The sequence below is a fragment of the Glycine soja genome, chromosome 5 (genome assembly GCF_004193775.1).
Source record: "Glycine soja cultivar W05 chromosome 5, ASM419377v2, whole genome shotgun sequence".
In the NCBI taxonomy this organism is placed as follows: domain Eukaryota; kingdom Viridiplantae; phylum Streptophyta; class Magnoliopsida; order Fabales; family Fabaceae; genus Glycine; species Glycine soja.
In genome coordinates this window covers 31,606,530-31,624,586 of record NC_041006.1, presented here as the reverse complement: position 1 = coordinate 31,624,586, position 18,057 = coordinate 31,606,530, and the positions used below count along the sequence as shown (strand labels likewise).

The 18,057-nt window shown below is 29.5% G+C and overlaps 2 protein-coding genes across 2 annotated transcripts; both read right to left on the bottom strand.

Annotated features, from left to right (window-relative positions):
- Positions 1 to 1,464: 1,464 nt before the first annotated feature.
- On the bottom strand, positions 1,465 to 2,421 carry LOC114411507. The gene has a single exon (XM_028375163.1). The coding sequence runs from the start codon at positions 2,221 to 2,223 to the stop codon at positions 1,465 to 1,467; it is 759 nt and encodes a 252-aa protein (XP_028230964.1). The 5' UTR covers positions 2,224 to 2,421.
- An 8,398-nt stretch (positions 2,422 to 10,819) lies between these two features.
- LOC114412524 (AT-hook motif nuclear-localized protein 23-like) lies at positions 10,820 to 12,378 on the bottom strand. Its single transcript, XM_028376453.1, has one exon. It carries the CDS (start codon positions 11,931 to 11,933, stop codon positions 11,103 to 11,105), a length of 831 nt encoding a protein of 276 aa, XP_028232254.1. The 5' UTR covers positions 11,934 to 12,378; the 3' UTR covers positions 10,820 to 11,102.
- Between the last annotated feature and the right edge of the window lie 5,679 nt (positions 12,379 to 18,057).

Genomic DNA, 18,057 nt, shown 5'->3' with positions numbered 1-18,057 from the left:
CTTAATTTCCAACCATTGGTTAAGAGATATTTATGCTTGGTATATGGCATAAATATGCATTAAACTGTGATGCATATGTAGATTTATCTTTTTTTTCCTAGATTAAAGAATACGGACATTTTTCAAGCTATTGGATTAAAGATTAATTCTACTTGGTATTATTATCAATGATTTTAAAAAATTTTACTGACAGTAAAATTGAACACAAATTCTCTTGTTGCTCCCATATGTGAATATAACAATACCTTATATCACTATGTCAATACTTTCAGTTATATGTAGATGTATCTAAACTTATATTTGGTTCAACTAGTATCTTGTTATAATTAATATAATTTTTTTTGTTGATTAAAATAAATAAATTCACTAACTACTGTAATATTTTAAAAATTTCAGGGACTATGCATATAACATCCTAGAATTTTAAGGATTAAAGTAGTGATTTTAAGATATTACATGTGAGTTAACATGAAGACTAGATATTAACATATTTGACGTTGTTAGGTTGATTAAGAGTGATGAGACTAACTTAGATTAACAATCATCAATTTCATAGATTATTTTTTAAAAATAATTTCTAAAACTAAATTAAAAATATTTTATAATTTTAGATAGGCTTAAGTATGTTTTTTGTCTTTTAAATTTGGGTAATTATTTTTTTTGGTTCTTCAAAAACAAAATTATTTTTATTGGTTTCTCAAATTTCCGAAAATCTACTTTTAGTTTATCTTTGTTCATTGTGTTTATGATTTCATAATTTGTGATATTTTTAACTGCCAAAATAAATATTTCTAATTTAATTTTTGTAAAAAATATGGTGATTTTAAATTACCAAAATATTTGACTCATATGGATTGGTGACCATTTTTTGTGTGTATATTTTGGTGATTTTAAAGAAGAAAATAAAAATATTGATATTGGAATTTGACAATTTTTTTTACATATTTTAAAAAGTTTAAACTCTCACAAATTATTTTTGAAGAAATTAAATTAAAAAAATTATGATGGTGAGCAATCATCACAAATTATGACACTATTAACACAAAGAAATAAAAGAACTAAAATTAACTTTTTAAAAATTGAAAAGACTAATAAAGATATTTTTTAAAATACTAAAAAAATAATTAATTAAATTTAAAGGACTAAAATCATATTTAAGTCTTTTAGATATTAAAATAAAGATTCATTCATCTTTTATCACATACAAGTGGGGTAGGGGTTGGGAGTGGAAGGATAATAGGGCTCGAACTCCCCTTCTTGAGGTTTTGTCCCAGTGGCCTTCACCATCAGGCAGTGGCGGAGCCAGAAAAATTATAAAGCCTGGGCAAAAATTTAAAGATAGCAAATTCACATTGTATATAATATGTAAATAGTAATCAATCAAAATAAAAGAGACTTGTCATTTTGTCAACAAAAATATAGTTTAAAATAAAAGAGATAAACATAATCTTACAATAGCGCGGGTTAAATAAAATTACGAGGCAAGTGTCCTTTCCGAGACTTCTTTGCGGTAAATGTTCGAATAATATCAATATCATCAAGAGACTTGAATATCTCCCGCTCGGTGTAACATACCATCAAGTCATTGAACCACACATCGTTGATCTTATTGCGCAATTTAGACTTGATAATCTTCATTGCTGAAAAAGCTCTTTCAACGGATGCTGTCGACACCGGCAATATCAAAGCTAGCTCAATAAGTTTATAAACCAATGGAAATACCAAATGTTTCTCAGTTTGAACCATCTTCATAGCCAAACTTTGAACATCTTCACAAGTGGAAAAAGAAGCATTTCTTCTCACTTGAAGCACATAAGTTTCAAGTTGATCCCTAATTGTTCCTCGGTCATCATAAGAAAAGTCTGCATGATAAATATCAGCAAGACGAGCAAGCTTATCAACATCAAACTTGGAGAAAGAGTTCTTGGGGTCAAGACATGAGAAGCAATCAAGTATAATGTTACTTCCTTCACTAAAGCGGTGATCCATCTCCACACATATTTTATCAATAGCAACATAAAAAATCTTTGCACGGTAATGATGAAGATTAGTGATAGTCCTCCCTTCTGCTCTTGAACGACCCCGAACTGGTATTTCGTCATCCATATTTGGTACCAGAATACTTTTAGCAACACAAAATCCTTGGACATCGGCAAAAAAATTATTCCAGCCACTCTCTCTCATTGTGCCCAACCGAGCTTTGACAACATCAACTAATTCCATGGCATTCACAATATTAAGATCTTTTCTTTGCAATATATTTGAAAGCTCGTTTGTTTACTATGACCTGGATCACGCACAATCTCATTTGGGTTAAACTCATTAACCACATTAGGTGGCGGTTCTAATTCGGCTTCTTGTTGTACAACATTCACATTCTCAATACTTGCTCTATCAACCAAAAATCTCCTCATCTCTGAAATTAAATGATCTTAAGTTAATACTCAATTAACAATTAAAATCATAAGAATCAAAATTTAAATAAGAATAGTTTTTCAAAATAAAAGTAATCTCTTATGATTTATAAAGAGTAGGAACAAGCATTATATTATATTCAATTAAACACCATTATAGAAACTAATAAAATTAGATAACCAAAAGAAACCTTTATTGTAGATAATTTATCTATCAATAAACAAATTTACAAGTGGTATGATTCCACTGTAAAAGATCTTTTTACTGCTATTATAAATAATACTATATGCTTATAATATTACTAGATACACACTTTAGTTTGACTTATCAATAAAACTTTTATAACCAATGAATCTTGCTGTGTAGTAGCTTAATCGGACACTTAGCAGCACACAAAATGACAAAATATATTATAAAGTAAATATTTTTTATAATGAAATTTATTGAAGTTATCAGTATGATACAATATTATAATTTCACCATATGAGATTTTAGATAAACTTGAAAAATATGGGACCCATTTTCACAATGTTAGTACTTCTATATAACATAAAATATTTAACCTTTCAAAGACAAACCCAAATTTTTCTTCTTCTTCTTCTCTGCTACCTTTGTGTTAATTGTTTCAATTTAAAACCACAATCAGTTGAAATTAAACAATTACTAACCGAAAAAAAAGGGGAAGGCGGTAGTCGGAAAAGAACCAGTAGGTGTCGATGACGGAAGCTTTAAGGTTTCTACAGTGTTGCTGCGGTGACGAAGCTTTACTTCTTTTGTTTCTGTTACCTATATTTTTGCCCTTTTAATTTTTAACTCTTACAATTGTTTTGCCCTTTCAATTTCTTGCCCTTTCTTTAATATTTTTCTTTTAATTTTCTCCATTTTTATGTTTGTGTAAAATTATTTCATAATTTATATATAAGTATTTATTTATTATAAATTATAAATTTTAGTTATATAAAATAAACATTCACTAAAATACTAGTAATTGATAAATGTACAACTTAGATTTATAGAACAACATCACATGATATTTGCTTTAAGCTCATAGTAAATTTGTGAAAAAGCTGACCAATAATAATGAATTCATGTGATTGGTGTTTCTATAGTTGTTATTACCCTATTGCATGAATTATGGTAATTATTGTTTACAAAGGGTAAATAAATGAGAAGGAAAATTCTACCAAGAAAAAAAAAAAAAAGAGTGAAGGATAAGAATACACAGTCCACAAAAAGGGTTATGCCAGCTAGTTCAACTAACTATTTAACATCAAGATACTTTTTGTTGAATCTGCGTGCTAAACATGATAGTTGCCCGTTTAATTCATTAATAAAGAAAAATAATAGTACAACACCAAAAAAAAAAAGAAAAATATTAGTAACATAAAATTAAAAGGGTTATGCCAGAGCCTGGGCAATTGCCCAGGGTAGCCGGGCCTTGAAACCGCCTATGGGCATCAGGGTTTGGCCCTTTGGATATCAAATGGCAAATGCTATATTCACTCCCCTTTTATTTTAATTATTTTTTTTTACCCAAAATACTCCTATATGCTGTTTAATTATTATTCTGGAACGCAGTTTCCAAAATGACGTTTTAGTTTTTTAGTTCTGAAAATTATTTTCTGAAATGCAAAATATAAAACAACATTTTGGAAATTAATTTCTAGAATACAACAATAAATTTCTGGAATGTCGTTTTATATTTTGTATTCTAGAAAATACTTTCAGAAATACAAAATCTAAAATGACATTCCAAAAACTACTTTTTGGAATTTAAAAAAAAAACATTAAAAAAATCACTGTATTGAATTTAATTTTTTATTTTCTTTTCTTCACAAATTTACTTCACAAATTTATTTCTTTTAATTATGCATAAATCACGCAAAAGGAGTGCAAATGTACTGTGTTTGAGAGCTTGGAGGATGAAGAAACCCTAATGTTAGACAAAGAAATCAAGTAATCAAGGAAGACTGAAACAAGATATTGAATCAGATGCCATAAAAGGGAATGAAAGAGATGAATGATTCCAAAGAAAGAGAGGGAGTGTTTCGTTGCCTTGGAAGGAATGTATTGCCGTAAGGGGAGACAGCGTGCAACAGTGTGAAGAAAGAATAAGGTTTAAAAAAAGAAGGTCCTTTAAGTTATAATTAAATTAAAAAAGAAAAGAAAAGAAAAGGAGAGTGTACTTTGAAAAAATTGGGAGTGAATGTAGCATTTTCCAATGTATATCTGGCTTAGATGTTACAGACATGTTTTGTATGTGCTTAAATATATGGAAAGTCAAGACCCATATCAATTTTAAAAGGTAATAGCTAGTTTCTAATAAGTTTCGAATCCGATTCTCAAATTGCGATTAGCCTTTCTGGTTAAGGAGTGTCAAATTTGTCATCCTTGCTTCAGTCTTGTTCACGACATTAAGGAATTTTATTTGAAGGGATCGAATATGGGTTTCAGATACAGGATCCATTGAGAATCTTTGATGTTGTTCCTTCTTTTATTTTTGATATCCTTATGACTGATGTATCTATCGTGTTTTCACAGGGTTTATAGTGCTTTCTTGGGACTTAAGTACCCCATCATTCCAAAAAAATTATGACTGAGTTAGAATTAGACAATTCGAGACATAGACAAAATATGCAACTTTCAATAATGTGTATGAATGAATTATAAAATTTTAGAAAAAATAAACTTAAAGAAATATTTAGATGTATATTTTAATTATGTTATACATAAATATTTTATCTTTTTATAACAATATATTATTTAAGTGATTCTTTTATAATTTATATTCATTTTATTTATTTTTTACCAAAAAAAGTTTTTAAAAAAATTCAAACATTACATAATCATGTATTATAAATTCATGTCATCATTCTCTCTCTCTCTCTCTTTTAAAGAACATGTCATCGTTCTTAAAACGTGAGCAAACTTATATGAAAAAATACTTGAAAAATTGTCAAGAGAGGTGAGTGAAATAATATTAAGATTATGAGAACTTATAATTCTTGTAAAAAAAATCCGTTTAATTAGTGAGAAATCTTAGTTAATAAATAAACGTAACTAAAGGTTGTTGGTGAATACATGAAACATATATTCTGGAGCGATAAAATCATTTTTTTTGAGAAGTTTTTCTAAATCCTTCTAGCTATTACGATGACGAGAAGACGACATATCATCTTATCTTGAAAAAAACTTTTATTTTTATGCTGTTTGCTAAAGTTTTTTAAAAATACTTTGATGTTTTGAAAAAAATTTAAAATATAATTCCACCCCTTCTTGTGCTGGTCGATCTTTACACTTTATTTATAACTGTTGCCTGTTGGAAACAGCTTAGGGAAAAGTTGTTTCACGCTCATATATCCTATCTAAACATCATCCAAAACAATGCTGAGATTTGGTTACTTATTGTTTTCTTTAACCCTCTCATTAACCAATCAAATTTGAGTCCTTTTTTACGGTCCTCAAAGCACATTTCCTTGACCACAATTATGCTTTTCTTTTTTCTTTCTAAAGGAATTTCCATTTTGATTTATAGGATACTAGCTAGATGGAATCATCATTCTAGATTCCAAAATTTACTCCAAATCAAAGAGCCTTCTTATCCTCCGACTCTCCCCTTCTCCAATTAGGGCTACAGACACATCCTTCCAAACTCTCTTTGTACTTTGGATTGCACACATTTATCCTCCCACTTAGGAGATATTTTTCCCTCCTCAATGTTCCGCGCAAATGAAAAGTCATTTGAATCTAAATGATTCTTTTTAAGAACATATTTTGGCATTTTAAGAAAAGATAAATGATAAACAAGGATATCATTCAACGCCAAGTTATAATTAACTTTACTTTGCCTCCAAAGACAAAATAAATACCTATTTCTCCGAGAGAAGAGCCTGAGATACAATGAACCAATAACAAACTTATGATTACTACCACCTATTGGAATACCAAGAGAAGTCGAAAAAGAATTGAACCAGCCTAGCAATTGATCAAATTCTAAAGCTGAGTCATAATTTTTTTTAGAAATTAATTTTCAACCTTGATATCAATTCAAAACATCTCAAAATAACCTTCACAGGGTCAGATTCTTCACTCATGCTTCCCATACCAATCTAATGGTATATATAAACACTCCTTTTCGCTAGAAAAATAACACCCCCTTTTCCAAATTCTTGTTTTCTTTTTTATATTTCATGAAATTTCAATTATTATTTTCTCTATGACAGCCAACAATGTTTTCATCATTGTCGTTATTACCAATCTGCCAACAATGTTTTCATCATTCTCGTTATTACCATGATTGGTAGTATTGTAATCAAAATTATAATTTTTTTGAATATACCTCGTCAATTTCACATGTAATTTAGTTAATTTCAAGAAATGTTATTTCTATAACAACTTATACAACAGTTTGTATAATTTTATTTTTGTGTCTATCTCTTCTTACACATTATTTATTACATGTTATAATGATGGGAAAAGATAAACATAAAAATTAATATCGTATAAATTATTGTATAAACTGTTGTACATGTCTTATATTTTTTTAATTTGTTGAAATTAGTACGAAAGCAGATGTATGATTGAACGATATATGGTTGTATAATTTCTTTTATTAAGAAACAAATGTCATGAACTAGATCACTAGATCATTAAATTCTAGGATTAAATGTGTTTTTTTATCCCTTTAATTTATCTAATTAAGTTTATTTTTCTAACTTCAAACAAATTTAGCCTTTTGCCAATATTTTTTTTATCTAAAATTCTCAAATTATTAGCTTTCTATCAAAATATTTTCAGATTTATGATCAATTTAATTAAGTGATATTGTAATTATAACTTAAAGTAAAATAATAAGTAAATTATACTAAAACTATACAAGTATGGACAAATAACTTTTACATGAATGTTTTCAATATTTTCCATGCATTTTAACTACTCTGTATAATGCAATTGATATTTGTTAATATTGCTGTACTAATTTTTCTTTCATAAACAAAACTTTTACTTATAAAGTCCAAGAAATACCAGATGAAAGTGCACTAAAGTCCGTTAGTTCTATTATTCAAATATTCTCATTATTTGATGTTTTAGCGTATTTAGTCATTATATATTTACAAAATTTTAGATAAAAAGAAATTATTATTTTAATTATTATTTATTTTTTACCAAATAAAAAATATTTTAAAAATATTTAGATCTCATTAACTCAACTTATTTATGATTGAATTAGTTTGGATTGAATTTGTAAAAATAATTACACAACCTCGACCCAATCTAAACAGGAAAATTTTAATCATGTTGGATGATGGGTTTAACCAAACTTAACCATGACCAACACCATTTCGTAATTAAATATATCACTTGAAACATTTTTACTTTATAAAATTTATAATCAAGTAATTGGATACAAGTGATTAATATGTTAAAGTTAAGGTTGAATCATTCGGATAGTACTCGAGTTCAATCTTTGATGAAAATAATTTTTTTATTAAATTTTATTTATTTTCTAGTCAAACTCCAGATTAATTAGAATTCATTTCTTTCAATGAACCGGAAGGTTAAGATAATTTTTTTATATAAAATTTATAAGATATATATACCAATAAAAATAAAGAGAATTATTTTTTAGGCTAAAATATATTTTTGATCTCTAATAGGTCCTCGAATTTTGTGTTTATTTTTTGATAATTTTTTTCTTTGGATTGAGTCCATGATAAAATTACAATTTTATTTTTGATCTTTGATACTTTTTAATCCTTGATAAATTAATAAATTTTGTATTTAATCTTTGATAAATGTTTTTCATTTGTTATTAGTTCCTTTGAAAAATACTAATAACAAATGAAAAAATTTATTAGAAAATAAACATAAAATTTGTTAATTTATTAGAAACAATAGATGTCAAAAATTAAATTATTTTATTAGAAAATAAAAATGAATTTATTTATTTATTAAAGAATAAATACAAAATAATGTATTAAGAATCATTAACCATTTTTTATCGGCTAAACAGAAGGTACTATACATTGACCCCTTGCTATTAGCTGAAAAGTAACAAGAAGATCTAATCTTTATCAAATTCAGCAAACCTATAACATAAAGGGGTCATTCTTAAAGATAACACCATTATGCATCAAAGAGACCATAACTTCACATGCATGGCATAAAACTCTACTTGTTCGAGGAACATCTGGTTAAAATTAACCATGAAAGTTAAAGGAGTTGATCATAGTATCATCCAACAACTAATGCACATAGAATTACAAGTTGCAGAAAGTAAAGCAGATTAATCGAGGATATTTATAGATAACATAGCAGGCACCTATCATCACATGCAAAATGAAGAATTCAAAGAACCAATTAACGAAATCGTTGGCACGGAACTCATCATCAAATAGCCAAACACACTATTATCTGAGTGCAGACTCCACAGACGTACATATATATTAGAGGTGCAGAAGAGAGATTCCAGCTTATATAATTAATAAAAACAATTATAGTCAATTGCAACATTCAGTAGTGCGCGCGTGTATCTATATATATATATATATATATATATATATATATATATAATATAATTATATGTTATATGTATGCTGCCATAGCTATCTATATACGGATTTTTGTGGTGGCCATTGACGTATATATATTCTTGAAGCTAAGTGCTTAATAGAATCAAATGCAATTCTTGGAGAACTATGAAGCGCATACAAATTGTTTTGAACTTTTGATCAAAAGCATAGCTAGTACAGCTTCTTAACAACTGTATGAAAGTGCAATTAAGGTCAGCATATCATCAGAAACACAAGGTACTTTGCATTATAAAAAAAATATTAAGTGGAGAATAATTAAAAGCCAGAGCAGTGACATTACGTTTTTGCAATATTTAAACCTAGTCGGCGCCAGAAACCTAAGCACCCTATATCGAACCTAAACTTGTTTATCATTTGCTCCACATATGACTATATATATATATATATGATCATGTCACAAAACTAATTAGCCCCACAAGGTAATTAAAAATGAGGCCATATATGACTTTGGAACATGAAAGCCATTTCGGCCTAATTAAGGGGCTTAGCTTTTAATGAAAATCCGTAAAGCATAATTTGCTTAACTAGCCAGTGTCACTCATTCTATCCTTTGAAGCCTATAAATTTAATTATAGTTATGCAAAATAGATGAACCAAAATAATTAAAGGGTGCAAGTTTTTCAATTCGTGGAGATCAATGTTACTAACCCCCCCCCCCCCCCCCCCATGCATTGTGTCCAGAGTCCAGTGGATTCCTTTCTCCAGATTCGAATTGAAAGAAAACAGATATAGGTGATGTTTGGTAGTGATGTATGACCTTTTTTTAGTTTTTTTTTTTAAAATCCTTACTCGTTAACCAGACCATACATTTTGCCTAAAGAGTAGTAGTAGCTAGCAGTATTCAAAACTGGACTTCCAATTCATCAATGGAATTAATAAAACCTTTTTCAATGTTCCAATTATTTCAGGCAATATAATGAAAATAAAATAGAGCCTAATCCAGAATGAAGTTTGGTTATGGGAGTCATAAGATGATTTGATAGTTGGAAGGAGGAATTTGAATGCCTTCACAACATAACATATTATTCACTAACATTTGTCTATATATATATATATATATATATATATATATATATATATATATATATATATATATATATATATATATATAAAGTAAAGTTGGTTAACGAAGGTAACCACAAATTTTAATTTCCAAACACACATATATGTGTGGCGAAAATAAGAAAAAAAAGAACCATATGCATGTCATAAAAACATACATATTCATGACTGAAGTACAAATAATACGAAGATAAGCATTAATTTAAGCTAGCTTTTCATTTTTCAAATATTTTACTTTTTTTTATGCATATAATATATAGTTGATATACATATGCACGGAAAGCTTATAAAATTACACACCGTACATGGCGGCCTTTAATTTATTACTGAATCCCTAGTTTTTATATGCATACATTTTACACACATACACTGACATATGTAATACCAAACACAAACACTAATTATAAATTTATTCGCAACCTTGTGAAACAAGCGAGAGGGTACTTCTCTTAACAAAGCGATATAATAATATATTTAAAAATAGAAAAACCATAAAAGGCACAGAAATAAAGGAGATGGGGTAGATGTAGCTGGTTATGGAGTTGTGACTCGCAATGACTTATTATTGCTTCATGTCTAACGACAACAAGCTTCTTGAAACATGTAATAGCAGCTTAGTGCAAGTGTTAATTATACAAAAGCTAGTTAAATAAATCCTCAAACAGAAAAAAAAAAGAAAGAAAAGCAAACACAAACATATATAAAATAAAAGCAAGCTATACTAATTAATTAAATTATACAGTGTTCCATATTCTAATAATGGACAAGGAAATTAAGTAAATAAAATCCCAAAGACATGAGAGTCAGACTGAAACTCGCTACATAATAATAATAATCATGTCATATCATATCATATCCATTAACAACAGAAGAAAAAAAAAACAAAATAACAAGAAGAAGAAGAACATATAGTTTATATATATGTTCTAGTCCATGAATATTTGCTGACCTTATAATAATATAAACCCTTTGGTGATAAATCCTCCATCAACATGATCTTCATCAGTCTCATATTATCAGATTCATGAACCCTCAAAAAGGTGGTAACTGAACATTCTGCATATTGAGTGGTAAGTTGAAGAAGGGAAGTCCTGAAGAAGGGTCAGGGAAAGGGTTATTGTTGTTGTTTCCTTGAGATGACGTCGTTGCGGGTGACTGAATCTGAAGCTGTTGTTGTTGTTGTTCATCTTCTTCTAAGGGGAGCCTCTCGTAAGCCACGTTGGTGAACGATGCTGCGATGACGATTACTGGCCCTGCCGCGGTTAATTCTCCCACGACGTTTCCTCCGACGACCTGGCCCTGCCCGCCGGCGAGGTAGATTGTGAGACTGGTGGCTCCCGGCGGAGCCGGCGGCGGGAGGAACGAGCCGGAGAGAGAGAGAATCTCGAACCTTCCGTGCAGCCTGACGACGGCTCCGGCAGCCGCAGGCTGCCGGAGACTGACATTGGTGACGGTACCACTGCCGCTGAGGACGCAGATCCCGCGCTGGCGCCGCCGCGCATAAGCGGTGACACAGTCGAAGACGTCGGAGCCGCTTCCTACCTCGAGAATGTGCGCCCTCAGCGTGTTGGCGCTCTCCCGGGTGATTATCACCGGTGGCTTCGGCTTGTTCTTGGACCCGGAAGGTCTGCCGCGTGGGCGCCGTCCAACGATGTCCCCAGGGCCTGAAGCCAGCTCCAGGCCCTGGCTTTTGTCATCATCGTTGTCGAACGGCGCCAGCGCTGTTCCCGGGTTCGGAGGAGTCTCTTGCTCCTCCGAATCGCGCTTGTGCCGGGGTTGCTGGTAATTTTGTTGCAAGTGCAAGTCCGGTAAGTGAAGATTCTGAACAAAGCGTGACGCGCTTCCTAAATCCAAACCAGCCATAGAAACATCCAAAAAAAAAAAAAGAGAATGATATATATAAATAGATATAGCTCACAATCCACAAGGTGCAAAACAAAAAAAATAAATAAAACGAAGGTTATATATTATAAGAGAAGCATAGAAAACAAGGAATACAAATGATTATAATATGGAGAAATATAGTTAATAAATAGTAGATAATTTTTTTTTTGGGTCAAGAACAGTATTGGTTTGTTTATGTTTATTTTAAGGGAAGTGGTGTGAGTGTGTGGAAATAAAAAGAAGGGAAAAGGAGGAAGAGGAATAGAAAAGGGTGGGTTTTGGAAAGAAAGATGGAGTGCAGAGAAAGAAAAGGAAATGAAGAAGAGGAGGAGGAGAAGGTGAAGAAAAGAATGGGAGAGAGAATTGAAATGAGGTTGAAGGAGACAAAGGACTCACAATGCAGTCATTTGTTTGGGCAAACAAAAGTTTAAAATAATAACAATAATAATAATAGGAACATGTACTATAAAATATAACAATTAGTTGAGGGAAATCTTTAACACACTTGCGAAAATGTGTTCTTCACTCCTGTTCGAAGAGCGTGACCTCAACGCGATCTTAAGTTGATTAGACTTAATTAATTGAACATTACCGTCAATTATTGTTTAGGTTTTCTATGGGCGTTAAATGAATACTAGTATGGCCTTATACGCCTTTAGGTTAGATTTGTTTACTTAATTAATATAGCGTAGGTTCTTTACTAGATTTTACTTGCACAAATTTGTATAATTAATAATATGTATTATTGTGTGAATCTTATGTATAAAGGACAAATTTGATTGAGATTTAGAATAAATATTGGGTAATTTATAATAATTACTAATTTTTATGAATTAACTCCCTTCAATTTTTTTAATGAATTAATTAGAATATACTAGTGTAAAATTATTTTATACCCTCATCTAATTATTGATTGTCATATTTAAGATTGTTGGTTTTTGTAATAATTATTTTAAAAATATTATATACAAAATGGATTCTAATTGTTGGATTATATAATTTTTTTATACTAATAGTATATCAAAATAAATTACTTTTTAAATGAAAAATTAAGAAATGCATCTGCTACTAATTTAATAGTAAATATTTTTTTTAATAATATAGGATTTTTTGATAAAAAATAGTTAATACGTTAGAATTGAAAGTTCTTAAGTTAATTTACCAAGTTATAAAATTTTGATAAAATAAATTATCAATTATTGATGAACAACAACATGTTTATTATATTATTATTTTATATAAATTCTAATTTATTTTGAAACAAAAATATATCTTAGACCATTAGAATTGTAGATTTTATAAAATTAAATTTAATCTCTTATTTTTTTATAGAAACAATTTTTTTAATAGATCCTTAAAATAAATATTGCAATAGGCATTAACATATATTTTGAGGGTGGGTTTATTATTTTATTTTTTCCTCTTACTCTTCCAAACTAATAATTTTATTTTTATTCATCTTAACATAATATGTATTTATTTTATTATAATTTTGAATATTTTTCTACTAAATATTTTTAAAATTTACTATATGCGGGGGGCCACGGGGGTAACTTCCACATTATTGAAGTTTTTTTAACTCAGGTAATCAATGCTCAGATGACAAGGTTAGTTTTATGTACTATATATAGTTGGGATAAAATTAACTATTGAATGTTTACCAAAAGAAGTATTTATTAAATGAGGAAAAGTAAAAAGTTTACCTTATTTTAAAAGAACTTATCCATCTACCGAAAAAATAAAATAAGATAAGAAAAACGTAGCCAGTGAGTTTTATAATAATAACGCTATCTAACAATTTAACATCGCTTTGGTAAAGAGACATCAGTACAGATTGTGGTAATATTTTATTTATTGGGTTTTAAATTAAAGTAATTTTAGTATATATATGTCCTTAAAAGTTAATTTAAAGGGTCACAATTTGATCCAAATACTTGACAGAACTAAGAGTTGGTTGGATTTCGTAAACAACAAAAGTTCTTTTACTTAAAAAAATGTACATTTAGAATATTATTAAAAAAAAGAATATGTATTAAAAAAAAGAAAAGATCACAATCATGGTAATTTTTTTTAACTATTCCTTTATAAATGTACATGAAGGAAAGGGAAAAGTTTAAATTGGTTGTTTTGTTGTCGGACGAAAGTAGGATAAAAAATTATTATCCAATGATTCTTGCCATTATTATGATAATATCTAATTGTAGTCTACAATTTTATTTTATAGCTCGATCGCTATAGAGTAAACTGGATACATAAACAATAAATTCATCACATTATAATTAATAGGTTTTATCCACTTCCTATATTTTATAAGGCTTACTCTTTTGAGGTAAACAGAACTGGAAATCCAGAATAATTGAAGAATACCGTTAATAACACATTTCCTCTTAGAGAATTTTAAAAAGAGAAAAAAACTGCATAGTCCTTTTTGCTCTTGCTGTTTATAAAATGCATTAATTAATACTAGAAAAACACTGTCGATCTCTTGAAAGGTTATATGAAAATATATATAGGATTAAATTTAATAATCAGCATATGATATGAGAATATATATATTAACATGACATGTTATCTCACTAGATTCAGTGGAGTGAATTAAGAAATGAATTGACATGTTACATGTATATATGTTGGTGTTTGGTTTTGTTTTTAAAGAAAGTTAGGGTATTGTGTTGTGGGGCGCGTGGTAACGGGGTTGTGTGCGTTTCTAGGGAGAGAGAGAGAGAGAGAGATTGTGTATGTGTGGGTGGGGTTAGAGGATGGAATATGGATGGTGATGTATTAATTGATGTAAATAACGTAATGTTATTCAGTGGTTGGTGGTGGTGGTCTCGTGGGGTTTGAATTGAAATTTTGGGCATGGCCTTCTCTTCACGTGGGTTCACACACTAACCATGGTTTATGTAAGTTGATCAAGTTGTTGGGTTTGCTAATAATAACAATATTATATAGTTGAAAACTTGATCAAACATTAGTAGCTACAACCTATACATTAATATGATTATTTTATTTGTTATAATAATATGCTTATATCACACATTCGATAAACGAGGGCGGAGGAATGGGCAAGTGGGAGATGATGCTGCGGCGGGTGGTTCCCACTCTTGTCTTCTTCCTGGCCAACCCTCCATGACCCTCTCCCCGTTTACCTTTCCTATTAATGTATACTCATTAAAATTTATTATTATTTTATGAATTATTGATGTTCACCGCATTTGAGATCTTATCCACTTTGATGTGAGTCTTATGATTTTTCTTTTAATAAATATCTCCATAGATTAAGAGATAATAATATTTATAAATTATCTTTCATTCTAATTTTTAAAAGATGTGAGACTATTTTGATGCATAAAAACAAACAATATTATTATCAAATAAGCATGAATTACAATAACTTACCAAAGAGCGTTTCTAAAGATCTGACGACATGTATAGTAAATTTTATAATTTAAAGCAATATAAAGAAACTAATGTACCTAGAAATATTGTCGCATTTCTCTATATATCTTAATATTAGGCTTGTTGTTATAATAATCTCATGCTGAAATCTTACTGGCTATCCAATACCTGGTTATATTTTACTCACAGTGAATATTTTATGCTTCCTAAACACATTCAGTGTGGAGGCCAAACACGTGGTAGTGTGAGAACTAAGAGCGGATCGATTTAGTTATGACGTTCCTAATATTTTTTTGCTACTGTAAGGTTCTAAAGATACAATTTACACTATATACAAATGAACTAAAACTAGGAAATTTGGCATCAATTTTGCTTATCCTTGCACACGTTCAGTATCACTAATTGCAGATTATTTAATTCATTATACCCAATAGGCTAAGGGTATACTGGCACTTGACACTGACCAATTAATTAAGGTTGATGAGATGAAATAAAAAAATGGGTTAGGGTTCTGTAACGTGGGCACAGTTCACTGTTGATTAAGGGAAAAAAAAGAAAAAGATGAAAATTCATGTAAAAATTGTAAATTTTTAATTAGCAGCTATGAGTCTGCTTTTTCAACTCTTGATCCTGTAATTATGAAAGATTAATGTAGTTAATCAACAACAAAATGCAAACACACTCCCTCGAAAAGAATGTATATTTTATATGCAACAACTCTCTCTCTTTGCCTCTCTTTGCTTCCTCTTTCTTTAGTGAAATAAATAAATAATTGCACTTCGTTGGCTTTATTCCTAACTTGTTTAGAAGGACTTAAAAGGTTATTATGATGATTCTTCTTTCTGCTTTGGTGGAGAGGGTGTGGACAGATCACCTCTTCCACACAAGGAAGGACTTGTTTAATTTTCGATCCGAGCTTGAACTTGACTTAATTACCTAATATAGATCATAAGCTAAAGCCAGTGATTTAATTAATTAAGTTATTATTAATTAATTAAACAACGGTGCAGGAAAGTCACATAGTGATCACCACAATTAGTCACATTTCCCACTGATTGTTACCAAAAGTCGAATCTGATTACTATGTAATTTGATGTGTTCATTTCGTTAAACGAAGTGAAACATCAACCAATCAATTTGGTAGCGTTCAAATTCGTGACATTTCAAACATTGGATTTGTTTTGTTCTATGAATTATTTAAATATAATAATTAAATTAAAGGACAGAAAAATTCCACACTTTAATTTCTTCTAAAGATCCTTCTGTAATGGAAGTGGTCACTGGAAAGAAACTGTTGACTTTTTAAAGAAACAGCTTGCTTTTAAATATTAGTGGAGCACTCACGATGTGATATAGTAATTTACTTCTTTAAATGCAATTTAATAAGCTTTTAAGTGATATAAAATCATTATATGGTTGGATCTGACATATACTAATTAGTGTTATTTCTTAAGTGGATGATTTAAGTAAATAAAGTATGATATATTCCACTGTTGGTGATTATCCCTGTCTAATGTAATCATCAGCTATGGCCTAATCGAACATGCATGCATGCATACTTGGAACTTCCAAAGAGGACATCGCTACCTAGCAGTTATGTAAAAATAAACATTAAATTGTACGAGGATTCTTTATTTACAATGTTTACTATCTATTCTATTCTAACCTGCTTTAAAAACAAATTAGCATGCAAGCTCGAATCCTTCCATTCTTTTTATAATTCAAATTGACAAGAAACCAATGTGACTGAATATTTAACTGGAGAAATTCAAGGGTTGCTTGAATTAGAGAATCTTAACTACATATATTTTTTATCAAAAGTTTTTGGGTAAAATTAAATATGTTTTTAATCCTTATATTTTGATGAAATTTGATTTTACTTTTTGAACCTCAACTTTGATTGATTTAATTCCTTGAAGTTTACAAAAAACAAAAACAATGAATTTTGACTCTCCTCACTGTGTAAATTATATGGGATGAGAAATAAATTCTATAGTTCAAGAGATTAAATTGGTCAAAACTAAAATATGAAAACTAATATCAATTTTTAGTTAAAAGATACTAAAAATATATTTTACTCAAAGTTTTTCTTTACGAGAAAGAACGAGCACATGTCATTATGATAGTTTGTGCATTTGATATTGTTCGTATGATTAATTTAAAATTACATAATTTACGAATTTGATCAATTATCATTAGTGCAAAATATAATCATTCGTACACTATAATGAATTTGATCGGATAAAATTTATCTCCAAACTCACTCTTGGATTAAAATCTTCTATTATACAAATCATATTGAAGTTCTAATTATTATGTTTATCCCAAACGTTTAGCCGCGCACGAGTTTAGTTATTGTATCAAATTCCTAAGAGTGAGTGTATGATAATGTGGCCCTAATTTGTTTTTTGTACATGTATTTTATTTTTATCATTTTTATCATTTTGTACATGTATAATAGTATCTCTATTGCCTTGAATAATGACAGTTTTTAAGCTAGCCCTACCAAAGTACGAGGTTGTTTGGATTGCCGTGGAGAAAACCATAGCCACAAGAGTTACATTAAACGGCTCTACATATGTGGCTACAAACGAGTACTGAAACGGGCACACGACCTAGTAGTCAATAGTGTCAAACTGTAGGAATTCTGTGGTTGGGTTAACCAAACAAGTTATAAATTGAAAAGCAAAAAGAAGACCAATTA